The sequence below is a fragment of the Mus caroli genome, unplaced genomic scaffold (assembly GCF_978045245.1).
Source record: "Mus caroli unplaced genomic scaffold, Mus_caroli_1 scaffold_10, whole genome shotgun sequence".
In the NCBI taxonomy this organism is placed as follows: domain Eukaryota; kingdom Metazoa; phylum Chordata; class Mammalia; order Rodentia; family Muridae; genus Mus; species Mus caroli.
The window spans coordinates 104453389-104470447 of NW_028227265.1; the positions used below are offsets into that span (position 1 = coordinate 104453389).

At 42.4% G+C, this 17059-nt stretch overlaps 1 protein-coding gene across 7 annotated transcripts in view; it reads right to left on the reverse strand.

Annotated features, from left to right (window-relative positions):
• The window catches only part of Nsd3 (nuclear receptor binding SET domain protein 3), a 119838-nt gene that overhangs the window by 52035 nt on the left and 50744 nt on the right, over positions 1-17059 (reverse strand). For all 7 annotated transcript variants that reach the window (XM_029480236.2, XM_029480240.2, XM_029480239.2 and 4 more), the window contains exons 5-7: positions 8259-8413; positions 4717-5232; positions 1751-1877 (exon numbers count right to left, since the gene is read on the reverse strand). In XM_029480236.2, coding sequence (XP_029336096.1) covers positions 1751-1877; positions 4717-5232; positions 8259-8413 — 798 coding nt within the window. The remainder of the gene's footprint in view (positions 1-1750; positions 1878-4716; positions 5233-8258; positions 8414-17059) is intronic.

The following is a 17059-nucleotide window of genomic DNA, read 5'->3' on the forward strand; positions in this document are numbered from 1 at the left end:
TTAAAACTAAGATACATATTAAAGTCTTTTTGAAAAATGGCTGCCGGTGGTGCACACCTTTAATCCCAGCACTTGGGAGGCAGAGGCAGGCAGATTTCCGAGTTCGAGGCTAGCCTGGTCTACAAAGTGAGTTCCAGGACAGCTGGGGCTTTACAGAGAAACCCTGTCTCAAAAAAGCAAACAAACAAACAAAAACAAAGAGAGAGAGAGAGAGAGAGAGAAAGCAAGCAAGCAAGCAAGCTTCAATCTGATAAAATGGCTCAGTGAATATGGCTGCTCCCTGCCACATCTGACTTGATTGATTCCCCAGGACCCATGTTAAGAGACTGTTTCCCATTATTGTATATGCCAGAAAGATTTTGCTGAAGGGACCCTGTTATAGCTGTCTCGTATGAGGTAGCTGTGCCTGGCAAATACAGAAGTGGATGCTCACAGTCATCTATAAGATGGAACACAGGGTTCCCAATGGAGAAACTAGAGAAAGCACCCAAGGAGCTGAAGGGGTCTGCAACCCTATAGGTGGAACAACAATATGAACTAACCAGTACCCCCAGAGCTCGTGTCTCCAGCTGCATATGTAGCAGAAGATGGCCTAGTCGGTCATCACTGGGAAGAGAGGCCCCTTGGTATTGCAAACTTTATATGCCTCAGTACAGGGGAATGCCAGGGCCAAGAAGCAGGAGTGGCTGAGTAGGGGAGCAGGGCGGAGGGAGAGTATAGGGAACTTTCGGGATAGCATTTGAAATGTATATTAAGAAAATAATAAATAAATAAATAAATAAATAAATAAATAAAAGAGACTGTCTCCCACAAGAAGTCCCCTGAGACCTACATGCATGCTGTGGCATGTGTGCAAGTGCACACATACACACATAAATAAGTAAAAGTAATTCCAACTTTAGATACAAACATAGCCTTAAAGTCTTCCAAAGGTACAACCTTACTAAATACAGGCATTTTTCTTTCTCTGTTTTTGTTGTTGCTGTTTCCTGTCATTCTGTTTTGTCCATCTCTGGCAGACCTGGAACTTGCTATGCAGGCAAGACAGGCATCAAACTCACAGAGACCTCCCTGCCTCTGCTGCCGCCTCTGCAGCCGGACTCCCTCCCTCAGACATTTCTCTTTTAAGGATGAGGAGCCACTAGCACTGCACACATCCAAACAGCAACTCTATCTCCAACAGAGTTAGATAAAGGAGCAAAGGGTGAGGGTGAGACTGTCTCCGTGGCTGCAGAGGAAGCTGCTGTCCTTCGCTATAAGATATAAAGGACTTCACAGGCTTACAAGTCACAGCTGTAACGCCCCACCCGCACGCCCTTCTTTCTTTTCTTTTCCGAGCTGGGATGTTGCTGGTTTCTTTTAGCAAGGATTCCATGCACGCCACCATGCTCAGCATAGAATTTACAGCTACACTCTTAGTTATGGAAGAGTGCTTGTATTTAGGGAAAAGAACTACGACTACAACTCCCTAGCTCTGATTCTATTGTTTCCTTCTAAAAGAATTACTTTAAAATCCAAATGCTGAATATGCTGTTTCCCTGTACGTCTGTGCACATGTGCACCAGAAGAGGGCATCAGTCGCCCGGGGCTGGAGTTACAGAGTTGGCATACAGAGCAAGGACTCTCACAGTGAAATACTTACGCAGTATGTCATTATGGCCTGCCTTCATTCAGCCTCGTTTACCTCTGACAACGAAAGTTTCTTAGGAACCCCTGAGGATGGAGCCAGGGGCCCCTCAGTCACACCCACCTGCAGAACCAGACGTTGCCTCCGGAGATGACGCGCTCTGAGCTGGCTTTTCAGTTCTCTGACTTGGTGAAGAGATTATAAGCCTGTCTTGCCCCCTGACACTTATTTCTGTTTTGTTACCAATTCCCTTTAAAATGAGGTAGAATAAAAAGACAAGTTAGTAGGCACATAACAGCATGAGCTGATACAGATGGCTTAAGGTGACCGTAATTTGCTCAAACTTGTAATGCCAATTATGATTAGTCGTTATCAGGATGCATTTTAATGAGATCCCTTGAAAGAAAAAGAAAAATTTGCCTTAAGTTCAGATGATGAACATTCTTTTTGTTTGTTTGTTTGGCTTGGTTTTTCGAGGCAGGGTTTCTCTGTGTAGCCCTAGCTGTCCTGGAACTCACTCTGTAGACCAGGCTGGCCTTGAACTCAGAAATCCGCCTGCCTCTGCCTCCCAAGTGGTGGGATTAGAGGCGTGCACCACCACTGCCTGGCAAATATTCGTAACAAATAAACTCACATTACCCTGTTTTCTGTCAAAAAAAGGTAATTCCTAGTCTGAACAGTTTTTTTTATATACCAGTGTCATTTGGTTGCTTATTGCAAAGGCAGAAAGGTCACTGTGTCTTGAGATGAGAATACCATTAGATAAAAGAGATATGCCATTTATATTACAAACCGAGATCAAGTAGGTAACAAGGAACAGACAGACAATAAGTGCAGTTAATTTAGATCTTAATTTAGGTATTTTTTAATGTAATGAAATAAGAGTAATTTTAAATGTTATTTATTTTTCAAAAGCTCAATTTGTCCTTTAGGATTTATTGATTTTCACTTTATGAGTGCTTGCCTGCACTTATGTGTACCACATGTATGCCTAGTACCTGCAGCAGCGGGGTCCTCTGGAGCAGGAGTTATAGAAGGTTGTAAGACACCATTTAGGTGCTGGGAACCAGACCCAGATCTGTACAAGAACAGCAAGTGTTCTTAAGGGCTGAGCCATCTCTCTAGCCCCAAAAGATAAACGTTTTATCTTGAATTGTCTTTAATAGCCTTAGGGTGTTGAGGATATTTTTCATACAGAAGTAAATAAAACCAGCTCTAAGAATAAAGGCAATTTGCATTCAAACAATATGCAAATGCTGCTATCAAAAGAATCACAGTGGGGCTAGCAATAGCTCAGTGGCTAAGAGCACCTGCTGATGTCTAGGGGACTAAGTTTGGTCCTGACACCAGTGTTGTGGGGCTCACAACAGCCTTAAGGGATCCGACACTCTGGCAAGGAAAGGAAATGAGAAAGAGGGGAGTGGGGAGTGAGAGGAAGATGGGAAGGGAGAAAGCAAAGGGACAACATGGAGACATTGGCTGGAAACAAATTTAAGCTGTTCTGGAAAACCTGGCTCTGTGGAGATCAGTTAAACCCACAGGCAGAAAGAATGGATGCAGGACTCTTGATATTTCTAACCCAAGTCTCAACATGAAGCATCATCGCTATGCTGTACTTAACCAGTTACTTAAATGTCTCTGTGTCTATGCTAATGGTGAAGAAAGAACATAGTTCCTTAATATACACAGACATGTGATACAATTAAATCAAAAGCACAAACCCCGAGTTATGAAGTAGGCTGGGAGGCGTGTACATAGTACAGTGTCATCAAGAATTCTGACGCCTGCAAGCCAAAACTTAAGTGCCTGCGATGGAAACCCAGGGTGGACTGAGGGAGCTTTACACAGAAACCCGGGGTGGACTGATGGAGTTTTAGTGGCTGACTTATACCACTGATTACCCTTTCCAACACAGTAATGGAATTTCTTCTCTAAAACTCAACAAGCTATCCCAAGCTAACAGAAATCTAACAAAACTGCTGCCACAGCAATGCCAAACTAAATGTGTGGCCTTTTCTCACAGCTTCAAGCTGGACGGAGAGAAGGCCTGAGCAAGGCCTAAGTATAGCTGTTAGGAGGAGTATTGGCCAGGAGGCAGGACTAGCTGGATTTTTTAATTTTCTGAGGCAAGGTCTTGCTATGTACCTCAGGCTAGCCTAACTCTTTGTGGCTCTGCCTTCTGAGTGCTGGGATGACAGGCATGCACTACCAAGCCCAGAGAAATGAGCACACCATTTAACAGAACTCACCATGCGCAGACTTAAAGATATGCAAGAAATCCTCACTAAACCTGCAAACTCCAGCACAGTAGCCACATGGGGCTGACCTGAAATGTGGCTAGTCTCCAGTAAGATGTAAAACATGAGCTTAGTTGGTACAGAGCTTGCCTATGGAGTGCTGGGCTGCATCCTGAGCACCAGGTGTATGCTGTGCAGCTGTAATCTATAATCCCAGCACTTGGGAGGTATAGGCAAGAGACTCAGAAGCTTGGGGTCAAACTCAACTATGCAGACTAGCTTGGGCTATATAATGCCCTAGAGAGGTTGATGGAGGAGGATATACACTGAATTCAAAAGAGTGAGAAGACAAAGAAAGGAGGAAAAGCTCACCAATCCCTTTGTACTGACTACACACTGAACTAATGCTTAACTACATTGAGATAAAGGAACTGTATAGATACAATTAAAACAAAACAAAACAAAAACCTACTGCTGGTGCAACCAAACAAATCAGCAGGCACAATTATTCCAGTAGGTTGTTTTAATAGCAATGGTTAATTCAGATAAAAGAAAATTTTTAATAAAAATCATACTTTACAACAAAGAAAAACTAACTCTACAAATTAGAAACAGGCAAACTGCCCAGTTTCTTCCATGACTTTCAGGAGCTAAGCTCAATGTTGGCTGCATTGTTCAAGATTAATCTACCACAGATGGGGATGTCACAGAGGGAAACGGGAAGAACAGAGCTTTCCGCCCAGAGTAAACAGGAATGTACGCTTCGAATGCAGTGGCTCCAAGGGGGATTTAAATCACATTCTTAAGTGGTTTTTAGTAGCACTCCCCAAACCCCTAAAGAACAAGAGGTACCTTCGTTGAATAAACAAACTGATCAATAAACTTCCCATCTCCTGTTGCATTCTGGAGAGCAAACACTTGTTCAATTTTCACAACTGGAGACATATTACACTTCTGCAAATCTAGGCTCCCTTTGTGCATTGTGATGGAGGCTGGTAAGGACTTCCTTGCGGCTGCTGTTTTCCAGGCGATTTTAACAGGAGGTGACTCTTCCTCTTCCAAGCTAGTATGCCGCCTCTGGCTCTGCCTTCGAAGGTCAGTACTTGATTGTGAGGAGGCCACCTCCCCAGCACTGGTCTGTTCTGGCTGACTGTTCAGCACAGATCTTGGTCTTCGGGGTTTCTTGACTTCCGTCTTAGAGGTAACATTCTTCTTTGCTTGGGACGAAGCCTCTTCTGGCTGCTTATCAATATAGATGAAAGTGTACTGCTCTACTCTTTCCTCCCGAGTCATTTTCAATGCTTTCTCTGCATGAGCAATGCCAATGTCCCATTGGGCACGTTCTCTCTGAGGTCGGGGTTTCCGAATCTTTATGAAAAAGATAAGAGTCTTTGTGTGAAATGTTTAATCCAATAGGCACACTAAAATCAACATGTATCTTCCAAGCACTCTGCAATTTTTTCAAATACACATAAATATTTTTAGATTCTCTAAGCAAATAAATAGAATGTGCTGATCCTGTGCCATGAATAAACTAGTATTAATCTATTAAGTGGCATGAAAGTCTGTCCTTTTATTTATATTTCTTTTGATGACTACTCTGCTGAACAGCACCCCAAAGAGGAGCTGTTCCACATCACATGTGTTGAATAGTATTAGTGAAAGAGAGGGAAGACTACACACATGACTTGTGTTCAGGGGCCAATAAACACTAACATTAAACACGCTTCTGCAGAGTCGCCGCTTTCCTCCATGTGTAGCTAAGTAGTCAGGTACTGTGGAGACATGTGACCAGTTGATGCCAATATGCCAACAAGGATAGAGTGAAGAGAAAGGAGAAAATCTAAGGGAGCAACAAAACAAAGGAAAGCCAGTGTGGGGTGGGGGTCGGGGTGGGAGTGGGGTGTTGTGTGTGTGTGTTTCGGTTACAGAGTAGTGGTCAGCAAACCCTGGACGCCTGTCCACAGAGGCTGAGCAGCAGAGTCTGCACTGGCAGGAGGGTAAGAAAGCGCTGAATCAAACTGAAAGAAGCTAAATAAAAGGATGAGCAAAGTAAGGAAGAACTGTTTAGGCAGGCAGGGGCCAGGGAGGCACTCGGCAGCGGCGCTGGCCTCTACGCCTCACTAACCATCCCTGGGACCCACATGACAGAAGGGGAGAAACAACTCCTCTAAGTTGTCCTCTGACCTCCACACACACTGCAGCAGGTGAGCTATACATGTATAGACAGAATAAATACAATAATAATGCTGAGCAGAATGGTACACGCCTTTAATGCAAGACTCAGGAGACAGAGAAAGGCAGATCTGCAGGAGTTCAAGGCCAGCCTGGTCTACAGAGTGAGCTCCAGGCCAGGAAGGGCTACACAGTGAGACCCCATCTCGGAAAAACAACAAAAAGTGATAATAAAATTTTTTAAAGAGGCAGACTATGAGATGGCATAGTATATGCTAAATGTTGATGACTAAGTATTTAAATTTAAGTCTTATAAAATTAATTAAAATCCTCTGTGTCTCCACCCAGATGGAAAGATGGCTCAGCCTTGAGCGTATGTATTGAAGGCAAGGCATGATGGCAAATGCCTTTAGTCCCAGCACTTAGAAGGCTGAGGCAGGCAGATTTCTGTGAGTTTGAGGGCAGCTTGGTAGTTTCAGGATATAGTGAGTTTCAGGACAGCCAAGGATACAAAGGGTGACCTAAACCACGCCCCCTGCATCCCCTTCTCTGCCCCAAAAAGCATGTACTTCTCTTCCAGAAGAGCAGAGGTTGAGTCCTAGGACTCAGGACAGGCAGCTCATAGCTGCCTGTCACTCCAGCTCCAAAGAGTCAGATGCTTCTGGACTCTGTTTTTTGTTTTATCAAAATAAATAAATAAAGATGATGGTGATAATAATTACTATTCCTTTTTATTTTATCCTGTGGTAAAGTTTAGTTGGTGTTTGCTGTTGGTGGTTAAAACTCTTTCTACAGACCAGGCTGGACTTGAACTCACCCAGACTTGCCTGCTCCTGCCTCGTATATGCTGGGGTTAAAGCACAGGACACTCCTAGCCAATATGTAGCAAGTATAAAAAAATTAGAAATTTCTGAATTATAAGAGACCTACACTAACTGCATGATATACTTGAAAAAAAATTACCTTTATGAAACCTAGAACTGAGTATGTATAATGAATATGCCAATAACAGATAAAATATAACCAAACTAAGACAATAAATTAAAAAAATCAACGAGAGAGAGAGAGAGAGAGAGAGAGAGAGAGAGAGAGAGATTGATTGATTTCCTGGTTCTATAATGCATGCTCTAAGATGAACCCAGTGACTTAAGCCTTCCGTACCTTACTTTCTTGATCTGTTGAAAAGAACAATACCTTACTACCTTAGTTAAATTATTATAAAGATTAAATAAGTATATCAATACTTTAAACAACACTTATTTCACAGAAAGTACTAAACTTTTTTACATGGTTTGATCTTAGTTTTTAAAATAGTTCTTATTGTGTAGCCTAAGTTGACTTTAAACTTTGAACTCTCCAATGTTAGCCTCCAAAATGCTGGCATTACAGATATCACACATCTGGTTCTTATCACGTATTTTTAAATCTTTGATAAAAATAAGTTTATTAGCCGGGCGTGGTGGCGCACGCCTTTAATCCCAGCACTCGGGAGGCAGAGGCAGGCGGATTTCTGAGTTCGAGGCCAGCCTGGTCTACAAAGTGAGTGCCAGGACAGCCAGGGCTACACAGAGAAACCCTGTCTCGAAAAACCAAATTAAAAAAAAAAAAAAAAAAAAAAAAAAATAAGTTTATTAATAAAGAAGTTACAGGAAGATATTTACAGAAAAAAATATTTACAATCCTTATCAAAGTAAGTGTCATTACTATCTTCTGGATTTGTGCACATCAATTTACAAGAGATTATTAAACTGGTCTTTGTATTTGAGATAGGATCCTGTGTATTCCAGGCTAGCCCTAAACTCTATGGAGCAGAAACTGAAGCTCTGATTCTCCCGCCTCTATCAGATGTGCAGCTTGTGTGGAAGCAACAATCTAACGCAGGGCTTTATGTCCACGGCAAGCACTCAACCACATGAGCTACAGCCTCACTTCCCACAGTCTCGGCAGTACTACAATGTTGCATGACATACACAACTGTGCATTTAGTACTTCTTTTTTTTGAGACAGGGCTTCACTGTGTAGCTCTGAATGGCCTGGAACTTGCTATATACACCAGGCTGGCCTCAAACTTTAAAGTGATACTTGTGCTTTAATGCATCAGTGGACAGTGGGGTGTAGCTCAGCAGCAGACTGCTTGCCTGCCATGGGGAAAGCCCTGGGTTCCATCTCCAATGTAACAAACAAACAAACAAACCATGAGGATTAGCAGGCCGCATTACCTTTTGCTTTTCAGAATGATTGCTGGCTTGCTTGGCTGCCTCGGCTAGTAACTCTTCATACTGTTCATGACCTTTGTATTCCCGGACCCGTTTCTCATGAACCCATGCCCTCTCGGGCTGGTTGCTAAAAAATTGGACATGATATTCCCGGGCACCTGTAAGTAAAAACTTATATTAATTTTGTTAGGACATAAAAATCCACATATATTTGTCTCTAATATTTTTACAAATTGGAATAAAAACACAAAACATTTCTCACCAAAACAGAACATTTTTCTTTGAACTTTTAAGAGCCAAATACTGATCAAATCATTTTGTTAGCTATATAAACATGAGACTGTTTTAGGGGTCCTGTGACCCCTACAATGATTCACTAATAATACCACAGTGATTTCTCTTTACATTTAAGGCAGAAAAGCAGTAGCAGATAAAACTCCTGGCATCTCAACACAAACACTGCACAGGACTACATCCAGCCATGAGGTGCCTCACTGCCACACACTGGCACCTTTTCTAAAGGAGAGTTTTATGCAATGGCCTTGACAAATGAGCAAAAATTACTAATTTTCCTAAACCTCCTACTTGCATCTGACTCTTTAATACGCTGTGCAATGAGAAAGCAAAGGAAAAGCATGAGGCACGTGTGCAGACTGACAGTGAAGGCCGCCCTGAGGAAGCACAGACTGAGGTCATCTGGGAGCACGGTGGAGCACCAGAGTCACTAGACAATGTGCCTTTCTGCAGTTACTCAGATGTGAGAAGGTGTAGGTATCTCTCAAGAACGAAGTCCTACTTCAAGGAAAACAACATTATTTGTTATCAATGATACAGTTTAATCTTTCAAACCATACTGGAATTCTGGAAAACCTGTCTTTGCCTCTTTTAGTCTTCTAACTTCTCAATATCAAAAAGATTCTGAGAAGAGATGACTTAAAAGAACACCTAGCTGGCGTGGTGGCATATGCTTTCAGTCTGGCACAAGGAAAAGCAGACGTAAGTAGATCTCTTACTCTCAGGCCAGCCTAAACTATATATAGAGTGAGTTTCAGGACAGCCAAGGCTACATAGAAAGACGCTGGTGGGGGGGGGGGGCGGGGGGGGGGGACAAAGAGAGGGAGGGAGGGAGGGAGGGAGGGAGGGAGGGAGGGAGGGAGGGAGGGAGGGAAAGAGAATATAGCTACAAAGGGATTTGTCAACATATGAAAGATCTTACTAAGACAAGAATTTTTTAAATGGCCAGTGCATGCACACAAAATCATGGATGGTAAAAGACCCATCAAAGCACAATATAGTCCTCTGACCTATACAAAACAACTTACAGGGGTTGTTTTGTTTTCTTTTCTTTTGAGACAGGGCCTCACTGTATACTCCTGTCTGGCTTGGAACTCATTCTGGACTAGCCTGGACTCAAACAGACAAGAGATTTGACTGTCTCAGCTTCCCAAGTACTGGAATTAAATGTTGTTGTTGGCTCCATGCCTAGTTGAACCAGGAGATTTGAACGTAACAAAGGACAAATGTTCACTGAACTGATTTCAGATTCCGTCTGGAATTTACCTTCTACCCCTTGAGCTTTGGTGTAGTGAAGCAGCTCTCCTCAGTGCTCTCAAGAGACTGTTAAACCTCTCTTCCCTTTCCTAGCCTGCAGATGTATGAATCAGCATTATGTTCCATTTGCAACCAAAACAGCAAATCATAACTGAATGTAGAATGGATATGAAAATCAAGCCAGACATTACAAATCTGCAAATATTTAAAAACAATATCATGCCTCCATTAAGTTTGAAAAGAAAATCATACTACATTGTTTAAACAACTTTTAGGAGTTGGGTCTCTCTTCCCACCATGTGGGTTCTGTGTATTGAACAAAGGTTTGCAGGCATGGCAGCAAGTGCTGAGCCATCTCACCAGCCCCTCATTAACTAGTGTTTTTACAATTTTATTTTAACTATATACACTTGTGTGTGTGGTGTGGGTATGTGCATATATATGAGTGACTCTAGGAGGTCCCAGGAGACAGAGCCTCCAGGAGCTGGGGTTAGACAGTAGTGAGCTGCCTTGTGTGAGTGCTGGCAACTCAGGGTCTCCTAAAGAATAGCAAGTATTCTTAACTGCTGAGCCAGACCTCCAGCCCCCATTATCTTTTAAGAAAACAGTTAAAAAAAAAGAAAAGAAAAAGAAGAAAAAACCAAACCCATAATTAATGATTATATGAAATAATTTGCAAGTGACTAAAAGTTAATTTCTAAATTAAATAGTATTAGATATAACCTACAAAAAGTATCAAAGCTCTTCGTTTGAGATGGCAGGGTCTAGTTAGTTAGCCAAGGCTGACTTCCAACGTAATGTCCCGCCTTATCCTATTAAGCACTCCTAAGCCATAGCCAGCAGAACAAACTGGACTACTTACTATAAGTTAAACAGAGTGGGCTAGAAATGGCTCAGAGATCAGGTGCTCTTGTGGCTCTCTCGGAGTGGACTCACCCTGGCACCTGTAACCCCAGCTCCAGGGGACCTGATGTCCTTTACTGGTACTCACATGTATACACACATATATTCAGCAAAAGTGAAAAATAAATCTTTCTAAAATAAACCAAATGAGCTCAAAGGATTTAAAATGTGTATAACAACTTGACACTGTTTAGGACATCTGGACAGACAGTGAGCTTGCACTTCACATTTTAAAAAGGGCTTTCACTTTTTTAGAACAAAAGTTGGGCCTTTATCAAAGATAATTCCAAAAATTTATCACTCAGAAAAATTTATCAGATCAATAAAAAGTGTGGGGACTAAGCTGGAGAGATGGCTCAGTGGTTAAGAGCAGTGCCTGTTCTTCCAGAGGACCCAGGCTTGATTCCCAGCACCCACATGTTCACAACCACCTCTAACTCCAGTTCCAGGGTATCCGATGCTTTCTTTTGGCCTTGTGGGCACTGCACACACATGCAAATATATACATGCGGGCAAAATATACACATAAAACAAATCTAAAATAAAGTTTAAATTATTATAAAGGGCCTAGAGAAATGGCTCAGTGGTTAAGAGCACTAGTTGCTCTAGCAGAGGACCAGGTTTCCATTCCCAACATCCAGATGATGGCTTGAGACAATCCAATCTCCAGTTTCAGGGGACCCAATGTTCTCTGATCTCTGCAGGAACTAGTCGTACATGTGGTATTCATACATACAAGCAAGCAAAACACAACTACACATAAAATCTCAAAAAAGTTTTTAATTAAAAAACTATTATAAAAAAGAAGTAGCTTTGTATATGTGTGTGTGTGTGTGTGTTAGTATGTAAAGATTACAAGTGGGGCTGGAAAGAGGGCTCAGCCGTTAAGAGCAATGGCTGCTCTTCCAGAGGCCTGAGTTCAATTCCCAGCAACCACATGGTGGCTTACAACCATCTGTAATGGGATCTGATGCCCTCCTCTGGTGTGTCTGAAGATAGCTACAGTGTACTCATAAATAAAATAAATAAATCTTTTTTTAAAAAAAAGAGATTACGAGTGCGCCTGTAATCCTAGCTCTGGAGGCAGAGTAGAAAGGTTAAGAATTTGAGGCCAGCTTTGGAAGTTTAGTGAGAACTGGTTTCAAAATAAAAACTAAAGGGCTAGAGAAATGACTTGTGGTTAAGAGCATTTGCAGAGAACCCAACACACAGCTCACAACTAACTCCAGTTCGAGGGAATCTGGCAACCTTTTCTGGACTTCACGGGCACCAGGCACACATATGTGCACACATATTAATATATGCAGGCACATACTCACACACGTCAACATAAGTAAATCATTTACAAATAAACAGCTTTTAAAAGCCTGGGGGTATAGCTCCCTGTGAGAACACTTACAGGGGCCCAGGGTTCAGTCCTCAGTTGTTCTCACCCACAGTCTAAAAAGCAAAAGTAAAAGCAAAATAAAATAAATCCTGGGGCTGGAGAGATGGCTCAGTGGGTAAGAGCACCCGACTGCTCTTCCGAAGGTCCAGAGTTCTAATCCCAGCAACCACATGGTGGCTCACAACCATCCGTAACGAGATCTGGCGCCCTCTTCTGGGGTGTCTGAAGACAACTACAGTGTACTTACATGTAATAAATAAATAAATCTTTAAAAAAAATAAATAAAATAAAATAAATCCTGAAGACATGAAAACTAAAGCAAACATGTGTGTCTCTGAATAGCTGATTCAACTTTCTAAGCTTTCTATCATTTCATTTCCAGAAGAAATGATTTTATATCCGAGAAATAATGCAGGGCTAGAGAGATGGCTCAGTGGTGGGGAGCATCTAGGGATCCCCCAGACAACTAGAGTCTGTGCCAGCACCCACATCAGGCAGCTCATAACTTCCTGTAACGCTAGCTCCAGAGAGACTCTCAGATGCACATACCCACAACCAGAATTAAAAGTCTGTTAAAAATCCTTTTGTGCTGGGCGGTGGTGGCACACGCCTTTAATCCCAGCACTTGGGAGGCAGAGGCAGGGGGATTTCTGAGTTTGAGGCCAGCCTGGTCTACAGAGTGAGTTCCAGGACAGCCAGGGCTATACAGAGAAACCCTGTCTCGAAAAACAAAAACAAAAATCCTTTTATGAGTGGGGGTTACGAGGACTGACTGCCATGAGGACCTTGGGCACACTTTGGGGTGCAGGGTAGGGTGCTGCTTGCCCATCCCAAAGTGCCACATGCCACCACTGTCCTGGATGCCCATCTTTGTACCCAGCCATGTGACCAAATCCCACTTCTGGTACTTTGTGTCACATCTTAAGAAGATGATTTAGTTAGGGGGTAGGCAGTGCTCTGTGGGAGGGTGTTTGGGAAGTTAGCACAGCATATACTCGTGCAGTGGTACAGACAGCATGTACAGAGAGTATTGGGACCTGACCACTGCTGGTACCTTCACACAGTGCTACCAAGACATGGGTGCCCGGCACCATATCTGTGCTCGCTCCATCCAGAGTTAAAGCAGAAGAGACTTTGGCAGGCAAGTGCCACTGGCCAGATGTCAAGCAGTTCTACGACTCCACAATCAAGTGTCCAGTGCCCCAGTGCGTGCTGTGGCTCCAGCACAAGCCACAACTCAAGATGCCCCAACCTTCTCTTACACCCAGAGTAGTACTTAAGAGCACATTGCTCTTGCAGAGGACCAGGCTCTTTTTTCAGCACCCACACAGAGGCTCACAACCAACTCTACTCCAAGGATGCAATACTCTTCCTGCACCCCAGGCACCACGCACACAGATGGGGCACATACACACCTGCAGGCAAAATACTCATGCTTTTAAAAAACTATGTACTTTTGAAAACTTTAAAAATATTGTTGATGTGAAAAGGCAACGTGAGCATGCTGGCAGGTGGCACATGCTTTAATCCACACTCAGGAAGCAGAGGCAGGCAGATCTCTTCAAGTTCAAGGTCAGTCAAGACTGCATAATGAGACCCTGTCACATGGAAGAGAAGAAGGGGAGGGAGGGGAGAGGGGGAAGAGAAGCACGCATGAGGCATGAGGCTGAGAAAAGAGAAGATGGCTGAGCAGATAAGCACACTTGATGTACAGGCATGAGGATGTGAGTCATATCCTCAGCACCAGGGTGAGAATCCAGGCATGACCTCATACGTCTGCCTGTAAGCCAGCGCTGTAAAATGGAGGCAGGACGACAGCTGGGTTTTCTGGCCATCAGCTAAACTGCAGATTCAGTAGGAAATCCAGATTCAAAGGGAATAATAAGGTAGACAGTGATATACAATAAGACACCCAGCATCCTCCTCCAGGTCAGTGTGTGTACACAGGTGAACACACCTACACACTCACAGAGTAAACGTCCATGCTATGTGACACAGTACTCAGAAGGCCAAGGGCTCAAAGTCCCAGATCATCCTGGGCAACACAGTGAGATACTTCAAAAACAAAACAAAACAACAACAAAACAAAACAAAACAAAACACCAACCCTCCCCAAGAAAAAGAAAACCTTCATTTACATGTCTTTTAATTACAAATATGCAGAGAGAAAAATAATTACCTCAAAAATGTCTATTTTCTGAATATGGTATGCAGGTGTTTTATCTGCACATGTGTGTATCTATGCATCAGTGCCTGGTGCTCAAGGAAGCCTGAAGAGAACATCAGATCCTGAAACTGGAGTTAAAGATTGTGTGTAGGTGCTGGGAATTGAACCCAGGTCCTCTGGAAGAGTGGGCATTGCTCATAACCACTGAGCCATCTCTCCAGCCCACCTCAAGCTTTATAGCATTTACATAGATGGAAGCTGGGGTTATGGACATCTTTTGGGTTCTGTCAGTTATACTCGGAGTCTTGCCCAACCCCAATCAATATTTAATATTTTAAAAATAAAAGCATTTAATTTCAACTTAAAATGAAAACTAAACAATAAAATACAATTTAAAATAGAAATACGGTCTAAATATCTTTCAACACTCTTGCAAAAAGTTACTATTATTTATAGTATGAAAATTGCTAAATATAATGTCCAATGTTAACAGTCTGACTAGTAACAATATAGAAAGCAATGACTACTATGTATGATCAAGATAAACTGTACAAAATGGCTTAGATACAAAGCAGCACGGAGCGCTTCACAGGCATCATGTACAAACTAAAATCTGAGAAAGCTATTCTACTTAAAACTATACTATATGCTACAACAGGATATTATTTGACAATAAAAAGTGGCAAAGTACTAATAACATGTTAAAACATGGATAGCTTTCTAAACCATGCTAAGTGAAAGAAGCCAGCAGACTGGCAATGACACTAAGGGGGAAGGTACTGACTGACAGCTAGCCATGTCTCTTAGGGCATGACAACATTCTTAGGTTGTGGGGACAGTAGCACGACTCTGAATGGAGTTTTAAAAATCAGTAAGTTCTGGCATTTAAATAAAAGGGTAACTAAACCTGAGCCAGACTTAGTAGTACACACCTTTAACCCCAGCTCTTGGCAGACAGAGGCAGGCAGTTCTAGTCCTAGGCCAGCCTGGTCTATACAGGGAATGCCAGGCCAGAAAGAACTCCATAGTGAGATCCTGCCTCAAATAAATAACAAACAAATAAATGATTAAATTTTACTATATGACTATTTCAAAAAAGCTATGAGATTTTAAAAGGTTTATGACAAAATACAATTCATGCTTTTAATCAAAGCATGAATGATTTTTAAATTCTACAAATTACTAAGAGTAATATAAACAAATTTTCTAGCACTAAAATAAAAAACTGGCCTCGATGAAGTCATCTGATTAGTGGATGAATTAATGACTCAAGCAGTGAAGACTGCAAATTCCTTCAAAGGACGAGCTCAGTTCCCACCCAGTGCACCTCAGGAAGTTCAAGACTCGGCGGTAACTTCAGCTCAGGGGATCTAAGCCTCCAGGGCACCCACAGGCTTGTGCACGCCTCTCCCTCCCCATGCACACATACAAGAAAGAAAGTTTAAAAAGAAATTTGTAAAAAAACTCCTTAACCTCAAGAGATTGCTGTCTTATGAGGAGAGAAGAGGAGAGCCATGACTCTCGTGTGGTATCACTTTGAAAGCTCTTAAGCCCTAGATATATATGGGCAGGAACTGTTTTAGTTCAGGAATTGATTTAGACTTCTTTGACAACGCCTGCCCATTCTCCATGAACAGAGCTATGGAAGTTCCAGCACAAGGCTGACCTAACCCCTTTTCCCACATGTACTGCTCTGAGTTATGACTGCAGGGGCGCAGCTGGCTGTAGAGCATGGGTTAGGACATGGTTTTCAGACTACTTTGCTGAGACACAGGATCCACCTCATGGATAGCTGCTTTAAGCATCACAGGAGGAAATATTCACTAGGTAGGTTGCAGAGGTAGCTCAGCTGTGCTTGCCTTACTCGAAGAGTAAGGGTCCATTCCCAGCACCCATTAAGCAGGTATGGTGGTGCACGTCTATAACTCCAGCAGAGGGTAGAGGCAGGAGAATCAGAAATTTTACATCATCCTCAGCTACATAGCAACTTTGAGGGCAGCCTAGGTTACATGAGACTGCTTTAAAAAAAAAATATTAAGAAATACATAATACAACCATCTAATACAGTACCTTGCAAAACAAACAAACAAACAAACAAAACAAATGACAGCTTTGAGTTTCTTCAGTCCTGCCCCACATCTACTCTGCCAGCCTTTAATCAGCACATGGTGCCAAGAAGAAAGACGGTAAACAATACTAACTACTATACTTTGGCAGATTCTTAGCTATTCTTAGCCAGTGTCACCAGTAGGGCAAACCCCACAAATCTGACCTCTAGACACTTTTTTCTTCTCATTAATAATGCACAGGTATCAAAAAGGAAATTTAATGTCCAAAGAAAAAAGAAAAAAATTGTCACTGATAATGAAGAAGTCAACAGATGATAAAGATGTGTTCACAAAGCAGGTACCCAGAAATAAATTATAAGCCAAACTGTCTTTGAACTTAGCAATCACTTCCAGGTGGGAGATTCTTAGGAATCTATCATGCTTGGACAAAGCACACATAGAATATAGCCCTGCTTAGCTTGCAACACTCCTAAGGCACAGTTATCTATTATAGCTAGAGCCAAGGCATACGTCTGTCCTCTCAAAAACTTTCCAGGTGTATTTACAGTCATGAATGAGTCAGAAGAGAATAAAAGCACCGAATGAAAGTTAATACCATCACCGTGTGAAAGTTAATACGATGAAAAGTACTTGTTTCAGTGAAAATGACTCGCATAGGAATTCATAGTGAACTTATGTTCACCTGAGTGAGGCACGGTGAAGTCAATCTGTAAGCCCTGAGCTCAGA